The 22,311-nt window shown below is 37.9% G+C and overlaps 1 protein-coding gene across 1 annotated transcript in view; it reads right to left on the bottom strand.

Annotated features, from left to right (window-relative positions):
- The window catches only part of CFTR (CF transmembrane conductance regulator), an 81,458-nt gene that overhangs the window by 46,463 nt on the left and 12,684 nt on the right, over positions 1 to 22,311 (bottom strand). Inside the window, exons 4-11 of the mRNA XM_072352739.1 lie at positions 17,032 to 17,247; positions 16,049 to 16,138; positions 14,322 to 14,485; positions 13,405 to 13,530; positions 9,953 to 10,199; positions 7,811 to 7,903; positions 7,056 to 7,238; positions 4,075 to 4,266 (exon numbers count right to left, since the gene is read on the bottom strand). Of these exons, the coding sequence (XP_072208840.1) occupies positions 4,075 to 4,266; positions 7,056 to 7,238; positions 7,811 to 7,903; positions 9,953 to 10,199; positions 13,405 to 13,530; positions 14,322 to 14,485; positions 16,049 to 16,138; positions 17,032 to 17,247 (1,311 nt within the window). The remainder of the gene's footprint in view (positions 1 to 4,074; positions 4,267 to 7,055; positions 7,239 to 7,810; positions 7,904 to 9,952; positions 10,200 to 13,404; positions 13,531 to 14,321; positions 14,486 to 16,048; positions 16,139 to 17,031; positions 17,248 to 22,311) is intronic.

Consider the following 22,311-nt stretch of genomic DNA (forward strand, 5'->3'; position numbering starts at 1 on the left):
GTCCTTGTTTATTTTTTAACCAGAATAACTATAATGGGCCCGTTTCTACAGTCCTGACTTGAAAAACTCATTCTCTTGGGAAGATTTTGTTCAAAGCTCACAGAACGTAGCCTTAAAGATTCCCGCTACAACTGTTGAAGGGGCTTTACCTTTTTAACTTAACAAGTGATAAAAACCAATGAAAAACCCAGATCCTGTTTATTGTAGGCTATCAATGGGGATCTTTCAAACTGAAAATTTAAGAATCAAGCCATGTTCTTTCCACATTTTTTTTTTTATATCAGTAATAAAGATGCTGAAAACCCATTGGCTATTCCTATAAATTCCTATTTAAGTTCACTTTATCCTTGCTGTTACATTAGCAGAATCCTTCAGTCTCTATGGAATATGCACCTGCGGAATTACCTCATATTTAGTAGCAATTTAGTTCACATCTCCTAGTGTTTTTTGCCATTCATCAATGTGAATAACAGCGGTGAATCACACAGGATGTTCCCAGCACTGAATTTGTTTTTGCTTAATTGGTCTTTATCTTGAAGTGCTAGTAAGAAGTTCACCTTCTAATTGATTTTTATCATGAATGTGATAAAAAATATTTGATAAAAAGGGTAAAACACCTTGTCAAAAAAAAAAAAAAAAAAAAAAAAAAAAAAAAAGGTATTATAAGCCAAGGTATCACCTGTTCATCTTATTTTACTTTTAATTACTTTTAAACTTGCATATGGGGACTTTCTTTAGAAGAAGGATTCTGTTCAGCCTTGATCGTGTGTTGGCTTTTCTCTATTATAGCACAGCAACAGTGATGTTAAAAGTAAGAAATGCAGTAACATCTGCACACTCAGAATTAAACCCATTCAAACAGTACATTTCAACAAGACTACTGAAAAAATTGATAAATAGTGAGGAGTACTACTTTGTGCTGACTAGTTTTATCTTTGTTTTAGAAGATCCGTTAAGTTATGTATTTGCTCTGCTTACTTGCTAAGATATTCCCTACTTCCCGAGGAAAGATAAAACAAGAAGGCAGTGGTAGAGGATCAAGTTCCCCTTCTACCCTTTCTGTGGAATGCTTTTTACTGTGATGTTTCACAGTAAGTATCATGTAACTAAAGTGCATTGGCATTGGAGTTCAACATCATGCATGAATAAGGGTGAGTCTAGACACACTACAGTCTCTTCATCGTACTTTCCCTGTAAGGAACAGTAACATCAAGAAATGTAATTATGAACAAGTTCTGAAATATTTTACACATATAAAGCAGGCTATGCTGTACAGTCTTTCCTTAACTGGATAGCCCAGAACTGTATACAGTACTCCAGATGTGGCCTCATCAGAGCAGAGCAGAGGGGGAGGATCACCTCCCTCAATCTGCTGGCCACACTCTTTTTGACACACTCTGATACCACTGGTTTTTGTAGCCACAAGGAAACACTACTGGCTTGTAGAAACACATTTAAAAATGAATACTTCTTCAGCATTACATATATATATATATAAATATATTTATTTATTTATATATTTATTTATATATATATATATAAAACATCTTCCTGAAACTATGACAAGGAGTCATATGGCCTTTAAGAGTCCATCCAGATGAAGGACACAGAAATAATCCAACGGATGGCACACCTCCCCTGTGGAGACAAGCTGAGAGAGCTGGGTCTGTTCAATCTGAAGAAGAGAAGGTTTCAGGGAGATCTGATAGTGTTCTTTCAGTAACAAAAGGAGAGCTATAAGAACAAAGGGGATGGGTTCTTTATCAGGGTCTGCTGTTTTAGAACTAAGGGAAATAGTTTAGAACTAAAAGAGGGGAGATATAGATTGGATATAAGGAATTTTATAGTGACGCACTGGAACAGGTTGCCCAGAGAGGTGGTGGATGCCCTATCCCTGGAGACATTCAAGATCAGGCTAGACCAGACTCTGAGTACCTGATCTAGCTGTAGATGTCCCTGTTCATTGGAGGGGAGTTGGAGCAGATGACCTTTAAGGATCCCTTTCTACTCAAAAGATTCTATGATTATATGATTCTGTGTCCACTTGGTCACTGGGTCAAAGGAAATGGCAGTGTCTTCCCCAAACCATTATTTTTGTGAGCATGGAACTTGAAGGAAAATTTCAATTAGTCACTGTCGAAAGATGTATTTTAACTGATTTCCAGCACATGTGCAATAAGGAAACAAACTCTCTTTTATCACCAAACCTTGGTCTGCCTTGAAGCACCCATATAAGAGACAAAATAAACAAAAGTCTCTTGCACTCAGGTGCACTACATAACTACCTACACAAATTGTAGAGAAGAAAGTAAAGTGAGCTCCCTTAGGCAGAAATCCTCTGGTATCCTTTCTTCCCAAAGAACAAAAATACAACCCTAAACCAACAAAACATTAACTTTTCTTGTCATAAGAAAACCCTAAAAAGTGCACAATGGGGAATAAACTAGGAATTAATATTTGAAAACCATCCTTAAATTTGCTATACTCAGTCCCACTTGATAATCTGTAATTCAACACTAATGAGACTAGCAAGTATAATAATAGTAGCAAGGTAATGCATTTGGCTTAAGTCCAGACCATTCTGCCTTCTTTTCAGGCCATTCCAATTTATTCAGCTTCAGTACAGAAGAAAGTATCCTCATAAATATCAAACCTGGACTCAAATAATGAGCCCTGCTAGAGGTGAAGCATATCGTTCAGCACAGATCTGCACCCACATAGATCAAAGCTGGCTTGATTGAGCCTGCTTGGAGAACAAAGGAACTCCGACCTACTGAGACACTGAGCCATCCTACCAAAACAAAACACCAAGGTATCATACCAGTGCCAAAACACTGAGCTCGCTCACCAACAACAAAACATCAAGCTAGCTCACCAACATGGAGACACCAAGCTGGCCTACCAGCACCAAACAAACCCACCATTAAAAACCTTCTGCTCTAGCCAGGGCCTGGGCTGGAAAGCCTCCTTGGACAAGGAAAGTTTCAAACTGCTGCAAGTTGTCCCTTGGAGATTTGGCATTAAGTACAACTTTTTAAGTCTGGGGTTAAGGACTACTCACTTGAGAATGCCTGAAAGAGAAGTTGCTAATTCTCCTGTCTTCAGAAGCTTTCAAAGAAGATTTCCAGCAAACCACAATCCAAACACAGACTGAAATGGCCATAAACATGTAAGAATAGATTACTTTATCGCTTGACTATACCCTGCTCTCAGATAAAATGCTGTAACCTCATCTTATTTTTAAACAGAGTGGCTATTGTTTTCTTGCTTGACTGGCACTAAAGGAAAATGTTTCACTATGTAGCCTAAAGAAAGATCCTATTCAGCACAGTTAAATATTTATTGTTTTCATCTACATGCTGCTGAGAAAACACCTGATCTTATGGCACAGCAATAAGCGTGGAAAAAATGTTGGGTCCTTTAGTATACTGCAATATGAAAAGTGTCATTTCATACATTACCCTCTAGTAACATCAAACAAGAACAGGGGCATTCTGACTTCATTACAGACTACACATCACATAAAGATTGACCCTACAGTAATTTCCAATGTGAAAACTTACAGCATTCACATAAAGAAAAGCACAACCTCAGTCAAGATTTTCCTCTAAATAATTCAAGTTTCTGGCCTAGAGATTTAATTATTCCCAGAACATTTCTTGAGGTTCAAAAGGAGGTGAGCAGAATAACTTCCAAAAATTGTAACAAAGAGTATTTTCCATGAATAAATAATGTAAAAATAACATACTATGTGTGAAAAAAACAATGTAGAAACAATACTTTTTACATCATTTGTTTCATATTATTACATTTGACCAGGTTTTGAACTAGCAAGGAAGACTGAGAACACAGGAACGTTATAGCACCTGAGCCAGCTGATTTAGCTTCTGTTATGTAAACTCCCAGAACCAGCACAATCAGAACATGTCTGAAGGAGCTGGCAATAGGCTGACTTTTAATTCTACAAAATCTGAGTGCCAGGATGAGTTCTTGTTTATGTAAAACTGTACTCCCTGACTTTTATTTAGTATTATTTTTTTTACAGTTAGGTCTTAATAGTTCTAGATGACTGACCTCTTCCAGTTGGCAGGCTTGGATGACACTCTTGTATCGGTATTCATCATAGGATACACCAAAAATGATGTTTTCTTTGATTGTTCCAGGCATGATCCAAGAGACTTGAGGAGAGAATGATATCCTTCCGCTGTGTTTAATTTTACCCTGAGAAGGCTCCAGTTCTCCCAATATCAACATCAGAAGTGAAGTCTGAAAAATTATGAATGGTTCATGTATCAGAGATCTGTACGACCACAAGAAATGCTAAACAAAGTAGGAATCACTTTAAAATAATATGATACTTTTGTTCTGTAAAGTGTCCCTACATTCACCGATTTAGTACAAGTCACAATTACTGAAGATTTCAATGATGTATATAGTTCTGAAAGGCCTCTGAACAGAGAGAAACTTATTCACTGAACAAGAAAAACTGTATGATAGCCTATAAACAAGGCATGTGGCTGCAAAAGCATGCACTTTTAAGTAAACTGATAGCAAGGTAAAAATGTGAGGATCTACAGGAGACATATGGATGTCAGGTATTAGAACCTATGGTGAATGCTATTTGATTTTTAACATCACTGCCTATTTTGCTTGTTCATTGTACAACACAGTTCATGTTTACAACCTTGCTGATGTTTATAGCCCTTTTTCTGTGTTGCCTTGAAAAGTGTGATATCTCTGTGGATGCAATTGCTCACCAACTGCTCAGTGTGATCTCAAGTCTTGTCTGTAACTGTTAACTCATTTACGTGAATACATGACCTATGCATATTTGCTATTTCCCTTCATAAAAGAATTGATTGCAATTTCAGCACTAACATGTTATAATTTCAAAGTTAATCAGTAGCTTGTAGTAACCTTGTCACACATCACTAGCTACTTGATCAAAGAACAGAGTTGAGAAATACAAGGAAAAATATGTTACAGAGGCATTCCAGTGGTGTTCTTATCACAAATAAACAGTCAACAAAGCTGGGACGTAACAGCCAAAGATCTAAAAATCTATCTAAGACACAATTTTATGTTCTCAAGCAAAAAGATCCTTTGAGAAGTTATACAGCATGCAGCTGGAGTATCACGAGACATCTTCCCATTGTACCAGAACTTGAATTTTCCTAAAAGCTGAGTAAGAAGTTTCTGATCTTGCACTGTACACTGGATGTTGATCTACAATATCTTATGTCATAGTCTACTAATGAAGCTGTTTTAAAGAGCTGACATCAGGCTTCATAGCACAGAGAGAAGAAATAAATACACACTCTGTTCCATGGACCTGACAATTCCTGGAATTTGCAATACTATCAACAAGAAAGAAACCCTACACTGAGAGGATGGAAGGAAAGGAGAGGCTTCTTTTGTTGGAGGGACAAGTGTAAATCTTCTGTTACATTTGCCTTTCAGATAATATTTATCTTTTCATCTTTAATGCCTGGAAAAATGCAAATTTCTTGTATATGTATAATTGCTTACAGCACAGCATGATCTGAATTTTCCTAAGCAGCTTAATAAATGGAATATATCAACAACCTCCTAAACTAACTGACATCTTTGTATTACAAATATGAGCTTCAGCAACAGCCATCTTAGATTAATAATTCAGCAATATAATAAAATTCTTCCGTTAATTCAGAATTATCACAGTAAAATGCATACCAGCATGTCAGTTTGAGGACAACCTCATGTCTTTTGTGTTGGTATCATTTCTGAAAAATAATATTGAAGCCTTGACCCTTTTGAAACTGATAGGTCCTCTGCCACTGACTTCAACAAACCAAACACTTTACACAGAATCACAGAATGGCTGAGACTGGACAAGACCTCCGGAAGCGGCCCAACACCTGATTGCTCAAGTAAGAACACCTAGAGCTGCTCAGTACAATGTCCAGATGGCTTTTAAAAATCTCCAGAGGGGAACCCTCCTCATCCAAAAGGGTCCTGATCAGTGAAAGTAAATGAAGTCAGAATACTTTCATCAATAATTTGTTAAAATGGGAAAAGTTGACAAATCCATAATTAACTTTTTTTTTCTTTCACGCCTTCTCAGAAGGCTCCCTGAAGACCAAATAATTTATCTAATTCCTTACAGCTTAAAGTGAATACGAGTATTACAGTTCAGTGTATTTTATAAGGTACACAGTTTAGTGAGAACTACTGGTGATAGGTGGATGGTTGGACTGGATGATCTTGTAGGTCATTTCCAACCTTGGTGATTCGATGGTTCTATGATAGTATCAAGGTCAATTTGAACTGTTATCTGCAAACAAAATGCATTTATAACATTTTCCAGATCTAAGATGATGATTTATCTAAACCACAACTTCTCTCAGTACTCCACCTGTTTGAACAGCACCTCCCCAAACTTGTCCTCCAGGCTTTCACCTGGAACCGAGAGCATGAGCTCAAGCTAGGTACTGAGTGATCTGGAACCTATATGATGAGGAATATAAATATATATGTATCCAGAGTATGCATCATAGTTACTTGGCTAATTAGTGTCATGTTTGTCAGATTACTGACCACTTTATTTTCAAATTTTTCCTTAAAATGTTAGCAAAGCAGGAAAAAGCCCTGCTTTCAGGCACCCGGAGCAATCTGGGTGTTCAGGTAACGTTCTCCAGTTCACTTTTAAAACAAGCAGGGAGATGTTCATCGTGATCACCAGCTTAAGGTTACATTCTGCATTACTCCTGCAAACTTCCTTTTAGTTCCTATGGAAAAACAGATTTATTATTTCAATTGGTATTTCTCTACTAAGCCTATATCCTTGTACGTACAAAAACTATCCAGCAGACTCCTCTTCACATTAACCACAAAGTAAAATTCAAAATAAGTATGGATCATTTTACTGAAATATATTTTATTCATACATTCTTCCTGCAGCTGCTACTTTTACAGAGAGCACAGATTAACACGATTCCATTCACAATACCACAAATAACACAGACAACACGAAAATATTCCTTAAAATGCTGTTGAAGCAACAGAAAGAGAAATACCTTGCCTGATCCAGTAGATCCTGAAACAGCTAATAACTCTCCTTTCTCAATCTTAAAATTTATATCCTGAAGAACAGGCAAAGCATGAAGGGGAAAATTGCTGAAGAAGAGATTGTTGTCATTGCTAGGAGCTTTGCTGTTGTTGTTTTCTTGTTTTGCTTTTACAAAGAGCTCTCCAATTCCCTGCAACATACACACTGGTGTTTGTACGTACACAAAAAATGAACACAACAAACATATGCAGACGTGTATATCATACTATATATGAATATATATGACTTATGAAAGCCTATGGACTTACTCTGCTGACATTATTTTCTTATTCATAACCAATTTATTCTTAAAATTTCAATTTTAATTTATTCTCAAAATTGTATCTATTTTAGCATCCACATTGTACTTGCCCCTAAATATGCTGACACAAGCAAAATATTCCTCTAACTGCACTGCCTTCTGATCTTATACATGCCAGAGATTGATTTCTGTTTCAGGATGGTTTAAATCTGAAATAAGTTACTGGCCTTATCATTTACTAAAATGGCTATTCCAATGTTTCTCCACAGTGGATAATTTGATATTATGTGTTTATCACCTGTCACATTCCTTGCCTGCAGATAGCTGAAGCCAGATAAAATGAAGGTGTGCGGTCTGCTCTTATTAGAGAACAATGTGTCAAATGTTGGTGTGTAGACATATATATATACATACATATATATGTATATATAGTCTGTATTTAATTGGGTAAAAGTACAAACCTCATCCCAGAAAGCTGTTACTTTGTCCACCTCAACCCCAGTTGTTGTTAGATTATACTCCAGGGCCTTATATTCTTCTTTTAGCAAGAAATCCTAGAAACACAATGAAAGCAGATTAGAGGAAATGGTACAGGACAACGGTCAGTCCCACAGAGCAGTGCAGACTTGCCAATGCAGAGCACCAGTTGTTAACATTTCTGATAGCGCTACTGCATTCTCATGCTACTGCATTCTCATGCCCTTGTGCGAGGCATAAATGCAGCTTGTACAACGTATTTCACATTTGGAAGGAAATGTTTCTTGAAGCTACCAATTCTTACACTGTTAGGGGAAATATAAGCATGCATGTATTTGCTTCTGGTTTAGAAAGAATATCAAAACATTGTATTTCCTTTGCTTTCAGGACTTGTTAGGGGCAGCATTAGTTGCCAGCCTTAATCCTTTCCAAATAAAGCTTTGTTTCTGGAGAGGGATGTTGAAGGGTTACACTATTAACCAATGAAACTAAGCAGCTACACACTGCTGACACACTGTTCCAAAAGTGAAAGCTTAAATGAAGTTAAATGATGTCTCCGTGGGCACAGAAGGCAGATAACACTGGCTAGTGCAGCACTGACGTAAGGTCATTTCAAATGACAGAAATCAGCAAACCTACTTGTGTTATCTTTTGTGATAACATAAGGAAAAAATGAGTAAGTCTGTATTATGTATGAAATTTAACTTTTCTACCCCTTTATTCTATTAAGGCTATGCAGTCTGTAAGTAACATCTTCTCTCATGGGACCAAGTAGACTTGCCTCGGTAATACAGCAGAAAAACAAAGATGAGATGGTAAGGGAAAATATCAGTCAAACCCTCCAAACTGAAGAATAAATTACACCACCGAAATGTATGTATCACTTATTCATTTTATTTATGTATGCATATTTCCTGTGACAAACAAAGGGCACCACTGCTTGGGGATTCTGTGAAGCCTTTATATGGGGTCTGTAGCAAACCTATTACAAAGAGATTATTATTTATGAATTCCAGAGGAGCCATATAGCTAATATCCCCAAAGACAAGTGTCTAACAAAGTAGTGTGACAACTGGGCTTGCCAATTCTGTGAAAAAGCACTGGAAGCACTATTCCAGGAAATATTAGACAGGATGCTTGCACTAATGCCTAGGGAGCCTGGCAACACAAGCTTTGTGTTAATTGGGATCCAATGAGGCAGCCTTCTGAATGTCAGATAGGCAGGCTCAAGGCTAGATTCTTGAAATTTCTACCCAGTTAAAAATCAGAAATATCAGAAAAATCCAATAGATCTTTTTATTCTTTATTACAGTTCAGATTTCTGATCAATATTTTTAAGGGTATTTACTTCTATACTGGGTATATTGGGCATATTGGGTATTTCTACCATGCTGAAAAATAATAAAATTATATGTTAATGAAAAACATTAATGGTATTTTTTATTTATTTATTTATTTTTTAATTCCTAAGATTTGGATTCAAAATAGAATTATTTCTCTGAGCACAGATTACAAAACAACAGACAAAACAGAGGTCATTAAGGTTTACCCTGAGCTGACTCTGCATATAAGCCTCTCACGCTGGTACATGAGCAATTGATCTTGGTAGGTAAGGTAGGCAATAATTATTAGTACCTTAATTATGTTTACTACTCATAATGAATGAGATGCACATTTGCATAAGCTGTACAATCTCCTGCTGTTCTTGCCACTAATAGCTAGAAAAACAGCAGGTCTGTGATTGCAACTACTGGAAGCTGTGCTAGGTAAAACACATACTAATTTTGTACTTCCTTTTCTGAAGGGAAAACATCTCTTAAGTAAGTACCAGAAAGTATAGTTTTATTAAGTTCTCTATTCTGCAATGAACAAAAAGGCTGAGATGCCTCTGTTTCAAAACAAGCAATTGGCAGGTAGCGCAAGACTCTTGTAGTTATGCTGCCTGGGGAACCATATAACAACATCAGGATTTATAATGACATTTCATGGTGTACAATCAAAGCAACATATAGTATATTCGGAAAGTCTGAACAAATGCCATGTGTTTTTGTTGATCAACTGACAAGATAACATGCTATAAAGAATAAGCTTACGTACTTGGGAAGGTTGAAGTGTGTGTGCCCTACCTGTATTTTGTTTATTGCTCCAATAGAATCATACCAGGTCTGCACAGACCCAGGAAACTGCCTGGTCACTGTCATTCGAAGAACAATGCAAAAGGAAATTGTGGTGAAGATTTTTCGGAGAATAATTCCTTTAGTCACAGCATATGGAACCACAGCTAAAAACACCACAAAAAACCCTGAGAAGAAGAAGGCTGAGCTGTTGAAATATCTCACGTAAGCAGCTTTTCGGGTTAGCTTCAGTTCAGTTCTGTTAAAAAATAAATAAGTAAGTAAACAAATCATTAGTGTCTGATTTCACAGTTTACAAATCTTGGATAGAACTGCTGGTAAAACAATTGACCTAGAGGCTCATTCATTTTTGTTTTGTTTTGTTTCAGGAATGCAATTAAAAAGTGAGATTCAAACCCAATTTACATTTAAAAAATAACTGCAGCCATACTTGGGCACCGATCTTTAGAGTCGTTAGACAAAGTGATAATGATCTATGTCATGATTTAGGTACCTCATAAGCCACAAGCCATTACAGTTCCTGATACAACCCTCCAGAAGCATCTGATGCTTCCAGAAAAGTCACCATCTTCTCATCTGGACATCTAGATACATAATCCCCCGGGAAATCAGACACTCCTGAATGTCAAATTTCCTAGATACAGCCAGAAAAACTCCAAGAACAATCTACAATTCACTTATAGTGTCATCCCCTTTTGCAGACCATCCTACTAACATCCTCATCCAAGAAATGAGGTGTCAGCTGGTCTCAACTGGAAGAGGTGGAAGGCAGACAGTTCTCAGTCTTTCCTGCTGATCTCAGTTAATGGAGCATGGGTGGTCAAGAATGCAACTAATGAATGATTACTCGTAGCTTCCTCTACAACATTTATGCATCTTACAGAGAGCTCTTAAATAAAAAGTGCTAAAGCTTTCTTTCGACTTCATTCACTTCACATTCCCAGGCACAAAGCATCTCAGCTTTCCCTGAATACAGGCACCTCTGCTTCAATGAAAAATAAAAGGCTTTCAAAGCCAGAGATGGATCTAGACCCTAAACAAGGTGCCCATTTGCTGGGTGACTGCTCAGACCACTAGGATGTTTTGTAGTTCACAGTCGCACTGATGATGGTAATTGTTGGTGTTATAAGGCTGAGCATCACAGTCTACTTATCTTCTGGTATTGACACACTGTCTGCATGCAAAGTAAATCCAAGATTTTGGGGTTGTGTGGGACCTGCTTCCAGCTCTACACTGCATGTGTATGAGATTTCCACATACATCAGTGTCCTATCACTTTCATAAGCCAAACTGTTTCTAGAAGACCCTGAGAGAAAGACTGAGCTCATTAGTTTAGATTCAGGGTGCCTAGCACCTCTTGCTATGTCTGCATTTCACAAGATAGGCCTAAAGAGAGTAGTCAGGCATGCATATAAACACTACAGCTGTAATCGTGGTCCTGGAAAAAGAAAGAGCCTTTTAAGGATCTCCAGAGCTTGGATGAGACTGCATTGACAGCCATGAATGGGGATAACAAATATTTTGGAGTTTGATGCTTAGTCAGTCTGATGAAAATGTCCAGTAGAAGCCACCAAAACCACCCCCAGTGCTGAAGCTTACCAACATCACTCCAACAAAGGAGAACCAATGCAGCAACCAATCTCAGTATACTCTTATTACCAGCCAGCTGACAAAATATGGACACTCCAAGACTTGAACTTCACTTTCTGCACTACTACACTGTTGTTCAGGTGTAACAGTTTGGCACTGTGTTTTTTCACTTTTCAAATATATTCTATGGCCCATAGAAATGCAGTACATTTATTCAGACACCTTTTACAAACAGTTATTATTACAGATTTCAGAGGCACATAGGAGACAGCCCATATTTGAAGTGTCACAGTGTCATTGCCTCCAGCAGTTTTATCCTTGCAGGATGGCCAGCCTGGGCAGCTCAGATGTAGAAGAGAAACCTCATACTTATATCTAGTTCATGAAATTAGAGTTGATTAAACTAGATTGCACCAGAAACTTCCAGCACACAGAAACAGTTTGGTAACAACAGAGTTATGATGCACAGTTGCTAAAATCCAGGCACGGGTTAACTCACAATGTCTCATTTCCTACCATCTTAACAAACCAACTAATTGTGAAGCCCCGCAGAGCTGTCCCAGCAAGAAAAATTCAATTGAAATTCTGACATTCCCAGGCTGGCCTGCTCTGGTGATATCTCCGCCAAGTGACCTTTTGGATCAGTCAGAAAATATAGCATTTTGGTGCAAGAGCAGCAGAAGAAAGATAGATTGATCCTATAACATTTTTAGAATTCTTTCACGTCTCTTAAAAATTCACACATAATACAGTAACAAAATTTTCATTAAAGTATTGCAGTAAATATAACATGTGAAATGGTAATTGTTTTTTTCTCAGGTTTCTTGACTATTTTGAGGTATGTATATATGAACCTAATTCATTTCTTTGGGATTTACTTAAAAATGTGGTCTGAAAATTGCTACAGGTAATGCACAGTCCTAGTGGCACCGGCTGAATCCTAGCCTGGTTCCATCCTAGAACTGGATCTCCAGGTCTAGATTCAAACCAGCTGAAGAGGGTGTTTGTTTAATAATATCGTTTCACCTCTTTTATTTACATGATAATACGATACTTACATTTCTTTTATTTTCTTTTATTTTACCAATCACACACCTGGAACAGAATTCCAACGTTCCCTAAAGGACTACAAACACTCTGCTTCATACAACGTCACCTATCAATCAATATGTCACTTCTCCTCCCTTCCCCCAGGACTCCGTCAGCACTGAGGTCCTCCTAGCTCTCCGCCCACTGGGTTAGCTCTTTTACCTCTTTTATGCTTCAGCTCTGCTAGTTCCAGTTCAATCCCAATGTTAATAGAGAAGATAATGCACCACACAAGACTTTCCACAGGCAATAAATGTTGATGTAACTGTACAGAATGAATACATGAAGCTGTGATACTGTACTGCTTAAACAGATTGTGTGGCACATCTACAGGTAGCTCTACTGCGCTTCTCAGAAAACTACTGCAGAGGTGTCATACTGTTTCCTCCTGCATGAAATGGGAAAGTCTATAAAGCCTTAAGTAACCATTACAAAAGGGCTTTTTAGTGTAAGGTGAGGATAGGGCTGGCCAGAAACAAACACAGATGCCACAATTGTTTTACCTGTACAAGCTAACCACTGAAATACCATTATAGCAAACGAGGAAGCAAACTTAAAACAGAAAAAAAAAGAAATCTCCTCTATTGTGAATTTGACAAATTGGGAAAAAGCAAGCGGTAGTGTGGGAATGCATGCTTCGTTTGTGGAGGATTAACAGTTGTGTGCTTTACTTCTTACTAGCAAGTCTACAGATGATGTTCACAGTCACTTAACATGTTTTTCTGAACACGTAAGAAACGTGACTAACAAATAAAACCACTTACTCACGGAGGCTTTCAATCATTTTTTCCATTGCATCTTCCCAGCAATAGGCTTTAACTGACTGTATATTTTCAATTATTTCTGAGGTGATTACAAGTCTCTCGTTGATCTTTCCTGCCCTCTTATCTCTACAAAGTAAAAAGACAGTAGGTTAATTTTCATCTATTTCATCCCCTATAGTCAGTTTATATCCCATTATAACTTATGACATCAGTTTTCCTATATACTCATTTTTAATATACATCAACTCACTACCAACAATACTATAAATCACAGAATCACAGAATGGCCCGGGTTGGAAGGGACCTCAAGGATCATGAAGCTCCAATGCCCCTGCCTGGCAGGGCCACCAAACTTCCATGTTTACTAGATAAGGCTGTCCAGGGCACCATCCAACCTGGCCTTGAACACCTCCAAGGACGGGGCATCCACAATGTCCCTAGGCTGCCTGTTCCAGGACCTCACCACTCTCCTAGTAAAGAACTTCCTCCTAACATCCAACCTAAATCTTCCCTCTTTCAACTTAAAACCATTTCCCCTTGTCCTACTATTATTGGCCATTTCAAAGAGTTTACTCCCCTCCTGTTTATAGGTACCCTTCAGGTACTGAAAGGCTGCAATGAGGTTACCCTGCATTCTTTCAGAAGGCTGCATTCTTTTCTCCAGGCTGAATAAAGTATTATCATTATAAAGTATTATCACTATTTACTGCGTGTTAGACATTACCGTTATTTAAGATTAGATAGCTGCTGCTCAAGAAGTAAAGACTTATCCCTACTTTTCTGACACATCCAACATTCTTTGGATGCTAGTTTTGTAACAGTGTCATAACCAGAAATCCCAAGTAAAGTGCTATAAACCTCTTAAAACAATGTTCTTTGGGAAAATACATTAAAATCCTTTAAAACAGTCTCATCACCTGTATTTCATCATCATTTGTCCCAGCCAGGCTTGGAAAAAGGCCATAACTATTAGAAAAGCAAGTCCAGCAAATGCAGAAGCTTGTAGCATATCCCAGAGCAGTCCCATCAGCAGTGCCACTTGTAAAGGTGCAATCCACACAAAGTGAGCCAGAGCAAGACCCTGCAGAAAACCACAGCAGAAAATAATAATGAAAATTACAGATTGCTCTGAAAGCTACATGAAAATGAATAAGTCATTAAAGTGACATTGAAAAATGCAATGAGGGATGGTACAAATATTTCCAGTAGTAAAACAAGTTCATAAAGAAGGACTTGTGATTAAGAGCACATAGCATTCTGGGTCTTAATAAGGATGACAGCGCAGCAATACATATTCATTCCACATCTAATCTTTGATTTTTGTAAGGCAAAGTTTAGTACACGATCATCTCTTTGCTGTGTATGCACGTGAGGGAAAAAATCACAGCTCTGTAAAAGTAAACAGAATTTGCCATTGACACAAGCATTTTCAATCACTACAAGATGAGAAAAGTACACAAAAGATTTTCCTTAGTGATTTCATCTGACACAGAAGGCCATTATTACTTTAGTGAAGAAATGACTTGTATGTGTGCAACAAATTCAAAGGAGGCTGCTGCCCACTCCAGCCATGTTCCTTCAGATTTTGTACTGAACACTGCTGTCAGGCTGAGATACAGAGCCTTCTCAGGGCTCTGTGTAATAACTACACTGATGCACTGCTTGAGCACTTGTCCCAGCTTGCTAGTGATAACTCACATTCCTCTACATAGTAAAATAATGCTTAAGGTGGATATACCAAAGGCACGTGGTTGGAACTGTAGAGTCCCTCTGATGTCAAGTTTCCTGTTTCTTTCAATGGATGAAAACCTCGTGCTACCAACAGAGCAACTGACAAACAGTCTGAACAACAGCTCACGGAGTTTCAAATCTCCAAGCCATTACCAGGGATCTACCTCCATGCCTTTAATAAAAGCTTTTACTTTGGAAATATTGGAGGTATTGACTGAGCAATGGCACAGGCTGCCCAAAGAGGCTGTGGATTCTCCCTCCTTGAAAACATCCAAAAGAAGCCAGGACATGATAACTGGCAGCCTGCTCTGGTAGCTCTGCCTAAAGAGGGAGGTTCAGCCAGATGGCTCCCAGAGGTCCCTTCCAACCTCAACTATTCTGTGACTATGTATTGTCTAAAAAGGATGTCTTGGAAATGATTCCTAACAAGGTCTTACATCAAAACTTAATTAGATTTTTAAGGAGGGTGGGTAATAATAATAACAGGATGCTGAACATCATTGTTTGTTTAACGGCATGAAAACCATACTGGTTTACCTTATTAGAAAGATACGGTGTTCAGGGAAAAATGACTGAAGGACTGGATGAGCAAGTTCTGGCTGCTGTGACACCAATTGTGTAACCCAAAGGTTTTCTGGTGGATTCTCACTGAACTGAACAAGAATGTTTTTATGTTATGCCTAGTTTTTAGGTTTCCTTCACTCAGCAGCATAGGAGGAAAACGAAGATATATGTATAAGAACGAGCATTTCTGTTACCAGATGCCAAAATATAATCGTAAGATAGACTTCATTTAACGTTGACAGTGCAGTCTGTTGTTTATCCTTGTTTCTTCCTTAATGTTTTTCACAAGCAGCTTGAAAGATCGCATTTGTATTTGATGAATTAACAAGTGCATGAAACAGTAACATACCTCATCGAATTTGTTCAGATTGTTGGAAAGAAGGCTGACCAATTGTCCAGTACTTATTTTATCTAGAACTTTGCTTGACAGTTTTAAGGTCTGTAAAAGAAAACAAAACCACAGGAAAATGGCCATGTAGATAATCCTATGATACCAAATAAATACAAATAAAAATAACAGGCAGTTATACAGTAGTAAAACTAACAACTCACCTATCAGCTTCACGATATTAAAAAAGTCTCATTAAATTTGTTATTTATGTCACTTGAATTCAACTTAGCAATTAAACTGCTTTTCAAATATTGATTTATTGACTTAGCCTTTGCTTTCTGTTGCATATTTTATGTATACAGACATATATGCAAATACAAGTTATAATTAAGTACGCACGCTGTGTGTTGCCGCACACCCTCAAAAATCTCCTACTGTGCCTATCTAGACAACTGCTTGTGAAAGATGTTTTCACAATGAGCTTTATTCTAGAACAAATAACAGATTTGCTTATATTAGATGTTTTTGGTACTGGTGAAATCAAACGTGTTCTGAAATCTTTGGGTTTGTGAACATGGAATGTATCAATGTCCGTTGATTCTTCATGAAATAGAGACCTCACATAGAGTAGCATTCAAACTCAGTCCCTTCTATGTTATATTCATTGTCTAAAACTTCATTGATAATTCTCTTTTGAAAATATTCCTCAGCCACCAGCACACATTTCCTTTGCAACAGATGAGCAATCCAGAAGCAGAGTGGTACAATTAAGACCTCTCACCACACATCCAGCCCATCCGAACTCACACAGGGGCTGGCTTGAGTCAAAGCAGCTGTAAGCTTTAGACACAGGAAACAGACAGCTGTCAGAAGCTAATGTTAATCACATTCATCTTTTGAGTATTTTGTGTAACAAAACTATCAACCTTTAAATAAATTGGCCTAAAAACTACCTAGGGTATGGACCAAAGTTTGCTTTTAAGTGTAAATGAAACAGTTACCTTCTTATAAATCAAGCTAAACAAAGCTATTCTTATTTGCATCCCTATATGATGAAGTCCAAATATAGAAGGGTGGATGAGCAGTGTTCTCACAAGGAAGAGAAGGCACAGGCCAATGCCCAGGTAGTAGGCTATGGATCTCTCAGAAGAGTTGTCTGGATCATAGGAAGCTATTATTCTTCCCAGCAGAAGGGGCTGCACAGATTTGGTGACCTCCTGAAACAAAACAAAACAAAAAGAATTTTGTTTAGCAGATTTTTACCTTTTTTTTTTCTTTTATTTTTTTTCTCAAATTGAGACATTGTAATTTCAAAGCCAACCAACTGAGATTCACACATAGAGGTTAGTTTTTGAGCAAACCTCAGTAACATCCTGCACAAGGACAGACAGCTCACTGCTCTCTGTGATGCTCCTGCAGATCCACCAAAACTGACCTTTTAAATATTGCTGGTTGTCTTCTACAAAAAATGACAACTGAGGTATTAGCCTCCAGATTTACTCTTCACAGATTTATTATAAATTCATCACATAGTACAACCAAATTCAGCTTTGCCAGCTGGATCTCTGTTATAGCCACTGCGGAACAGTTCTCACTCTATAGGACACAGGAGGACTTGTAGGTCCAGAAATAAACATTAAGATAACAACACAGTGAGAATACAGTTAAAACACATGGTAAATAGAAATAACAACAAAAGTATCAACTGGGATCATCCTGCTCAACAGTTCTAGACTCTTGTAACCAGGGCTGTAACAGGAGCAGGATGACAGGGCAAAAATGGTGGGGGAGGTAAGTTTGATAGAAGCCCCAGGGAGAAACCAGGAACTGCTGTCCTGCCAGCCCAAACACTTCCCATGCTGGGATGAGTAACGTGGTAGAGTATCAGAACAGGAGACAAAAAAGAAGGCATAATCATGCTGCTGAACTATGAGGCATCCAGCTGATCTGCCACAATACTCTGCCATTACATTTATCCACAGCCTCCTTTTCTGTTGTAATTAAACCTCACTGTTGTTATCTCACAGCTGAGTTACATTTTCATTTCTTCATGCCCTGATTGTTCTTGTACTTTGGTCCCTCCAACCTCATCCTTTTCCATCTTTTCCTCTTCATCTCCTTTCCTTCCCCATGATCTGCAAAAATCAACCATGTGCTGTGGTTTAACAGTTTACTTCTTCTGAATGAACTTCCAAAGGGTTTGAATTACACTTGCGCTCCTTTGTTTCACTTCTACATTCAAGGTAAAGACTTTGTCCATATGTTTCCTCATTCTTCTTTTTCATGTCTATGTTCACTCTCAATGGAAAGCAATGCTTCAAAAGTAAGAAGAAACCATCAAATTATCTTTGGTATGGATGTGCTAAGTTCTGTCACAATTTATTTTGCCTTTGATCTCAAAAACACAGGTCACCATATAGAGATAGAGAAGTGAACATGTGGAATTAAGCTAAAATTAATGTTTTACAGAGATAAATAGACTGGGAAAATCCTCTCTGACTTTCCATTCTCTTCTTGGTCATCCACAGTAAAACAAACCCAAACATTCATATAGTATGAACTGTAAACTCTTCTGAATATCACCGAATACCACTGATATGCATCACTCACTGTTTTCACAAAAGAGAAGAAATTAAACATCTCAAATAGAATACCTGTGCTATGCTTCCAACACGAATGCTGTAAACCTGGAGGCTGCTTTGACAAAGACTTCTGTGTTATTAGTAGGCAAAGGAGAGGAGTGTTTATTAAAACACACATGACCCAAGGCAGCTGTGCTTAGACCATATGCATCCAGCAGTGGAAAACCAAAACTCCACAAAAGTCACTAAATACACAACAGTCACCTCTCAAGGACAATGCAGTGTTTTCATATTCTCAGAGATTCCAAGATAAGCTTTAATATATATAAGCTTAAAATAGCAAGATTTATATTTGTATTTACTCTTTTTCTAGTGAAAATGCCATGCTCTGCTACTGTGTTTGTTGTGACTATAAAGACTACACGTCTAGCTTGCTGCAAAGAAAAGGTGATTTACTGTCTAAGGGCAGAATAATGGCTGGCAACAAGCCAAATTGTTTGCTATCTGCAATAGAAAAAAAGAATCCACCAGTTTACAGTGGATTTTTACCAGTTTATTTTCTAAATATATTATTATCCAGTCAATATACAAGTGAAAGAAGAACTAGATGTTATTCATTTTTCCTATTGCAACCTCAAAATTACCTCCACGTATGAATGTGGGTATATAAATTGAATGACCTGCCTGAAAAAGGAACTGGAATTGTGCGTCCAACAGAAAATCCAGTTCAAGAGTTTTTTTGCATCTGTCCTTGCTGTTCACTCTGCATCCATCACAAGCTACTGATAAATTCAAAAGCACTCACAAAAATGTTAATTAAAAGATCAAAGTTCTGAAGAGAAATGGAGTATGACAGGGGATACTATCTAGATGGATCCCTGACTTGACCTGGTATGGTTGCCCTTCCACAATGAGCAGTTTTGCATTACATATTATTCCCCACATGCTCAATCACTCTGAATTTGAATACAATAATGCACATCTCTGCTTTGGCCCATGCCCAAGAAGTTCCTTGGGACCTTCATATCCCTTCTTGCCCTATGCACTCACATGATCTATATGTAAGTACTCCAGGAAATCCTCATCAGAATCTTTGGGAACATGATACTAAAATCGTTTCTAAGTTAATGTTAGCAGCAACTTTGCCTGAATAGAAATACAAATTTCACGGTAATGACTGTAAGACAAAAATGTAAGTAGGATCTAAATGATCCTCACAGAAAAGTGTATAATTTCACCGTTTGTTAGCCAACATCTTGTTAAAAAGAAAGATTTTTGTTTCATTGCCAGGCCATCTTTCCTTTACATTACAAAACGTCTGCTGATGAGGTGAAACGTGGAAGCTGTTTAGGCCAGTGGGGGAGCAAATACATTAAGTGAACTAACTCAACGTGCCTAACATAACACTGTGTTAGCGAGAAGCATGGTACTCTAGGGGGCCAGAGTGCAACTGTCCACCCTTCAATAACATCATTACCTAGGGTGCATGAAGGCAAAGAGATAGACAGAAAAAGAATACTAGACCTAATGAGAGCAAAGATGTGACGCTGTCTGCAATTACAACTGCACAAACAGCAGGGATGTAAATGGAGTTTAAAACACTCCAAGAAAGGTGCTGTGAAAGTGTCTTGGGGATTTGACAAGAGAAGAGTTGAAAGGAAAGAGAAGTTCAAAAGGGCACACAACTTGATTGCGTTGATGCCAATACGGCACAACATCCTGTCCCCATTAAAACCAATGGCAAAGCTCCCATTAATTTCCGTGTGCGGGGTCTGAAAAGAACATCAGCAGCTCTAGCAGAGAGTTTTTCCTCTTCAGGCTTTCAATAAAATGAATAGTTTCATCAGCTCATAATTAAACAAAGAATTTAACATAAGATATAGCCTTGCCACATTCACTGTGAAAGATTTTGATTCCTGAGTGCTGAGCTTTATGTCTGTAATTCCTTAATGAAGAAAACAACAACAAACAAAACAAGAGTCAAGAATTCTGCTGACCTGTTTCTGTGCTGTACACAACTTGTCCAAAATTGTACTTGCCTAAAGAAATCCACGCGGAGAAATCAGCTCTGCACAGTCACAAGCCCCCTAACACTTCATATTCCAGGAAAGGTCGTTGTCCTTAAAACTGTCTGCATAAACCTCCAGACACTGCTTAACTTTTAACAAGAATTCATTACTGTGTCAGTTTCAGGTGACAGATTCTGCTCTGTATGGTAAGCTACATTTGTAGAACTGCTGTTGTGTTAAAACCCTGACAGGAATCAGGAGTCACTGGCTTGGTGTCTGTTACATACAAGCGGAAATAGAATCAAAAATTAACAGCCATGGTAAGATGCAGAAGGAGCAAATAAGACAGAATCGTATATGAGTCTGCAAAGAAAGTGTCTTGTCCCAGAGAGCCGTCAACAAACAAGGTAAAAGATCACAGAGATAAATGTTATGACCCTGTACTGCTCTGCTATGCCAGGACAAAGACAAGAAGACAATTTGACTCATCAAATTCAATTAGAGCCAGGTTGCCTCCCAGCAGCTCCGTGCAACAGTTGAACTACCAGAAGTTGGCCCAAGATTTGATGCAAAGGCCTCCAGAATGAGCACAGTGGCCACCTGGCCTCTGTCCTTGTTGTGAGGTCCCTGTACATGGAGGAAGTAAGCATGTCTCACTCAACCAAATCTTCAGCAGAAGCAACTTCAGACTGAGGTGAGCATCAAGTTTTTCTTCAAGTTTTTCTCTGTATAAATTTATTAAAACTTGAAGTATCAGTGTGATTTTACTTATCTTAGAATACATCTGGAATGACTGCTATAGAGCAGTTTCTGATCTTTCTTCATCAGCTCATTAGATGATCTAGCTGGCTTGCAACTTCCCTTCTACAGACAAATCATTAGCAGTTTAATAGGAAGCATGACATTTTCCATGCTATACTTCATTCTAATGGGAACAAAGACGTGCATTTCTGTAACTTAATTATTTTCTTAAGATAGTTCACTGGAATACTTCATAAAAAGGTAGAAGAGAGCTGTATCATAGGAAGCAATATGAACTTCAGATAAATTTATGCTTTATTTCCCACAAATTACCCTTCCCCTCTTATTTTGCTCAGTTTACGTTCCTCCTTGAAAATACAGCTAAATTATATCACATTCAACACTAATGGTAATAGAATTAATTCCTTTCTGTATTAATCTATCCGAAATAAAACTCTGGTCTAGAGGTCTATCTAAAATCGAAAGTACTCACTACACGAATGCACCTGAGAAGTTGGGACTATCCAGGCTATTACATCTACAGTTTCTGATATGACAGCATTTTGAACACAGAAGCTGATATCTCACTTTTACTATTAAATCACAGAAAATTGAAAATCACACACATACTTAATGCACATATTGGTTGACAGTAGTTTTCAAATTTACATACTGGATATGCAACATACCCAGTAAGACACCACTACCAATAATTTATTTTCACGAGTCATCACTCCAGTAGCAGAGTTTTCAAACATGGAATTTCATAAGCCAGGATAATCATAACATGGAAAAAGCTGATAAACACAACCAGTTCAGACTTTAACAATCAAGCTCCTCTTTATTTGCTTGGGAGCACCAAACTCCAGGCATATTTTAGATGTTTATTTATGCATAATTTTTACCACTAATAAAGACAACGTTATCTTCATTAGTTCTTTTGGTAAGA

This window comes from Excalfactoria chinensis, chromosome 1, assembly GCF_039878825.1.
Source record: "Excalfactoria chinensis isolate bCotChi1 chromosome 1, bCotChi1.hap2, whole genome shotgun sequence".
NCBI classification, from domain to species: Eukaryota; Metazoa; Chordata; class Aves; order Galliformes; family Phasianidae; genus Excalfactoria; species Excalfactoria chinensis.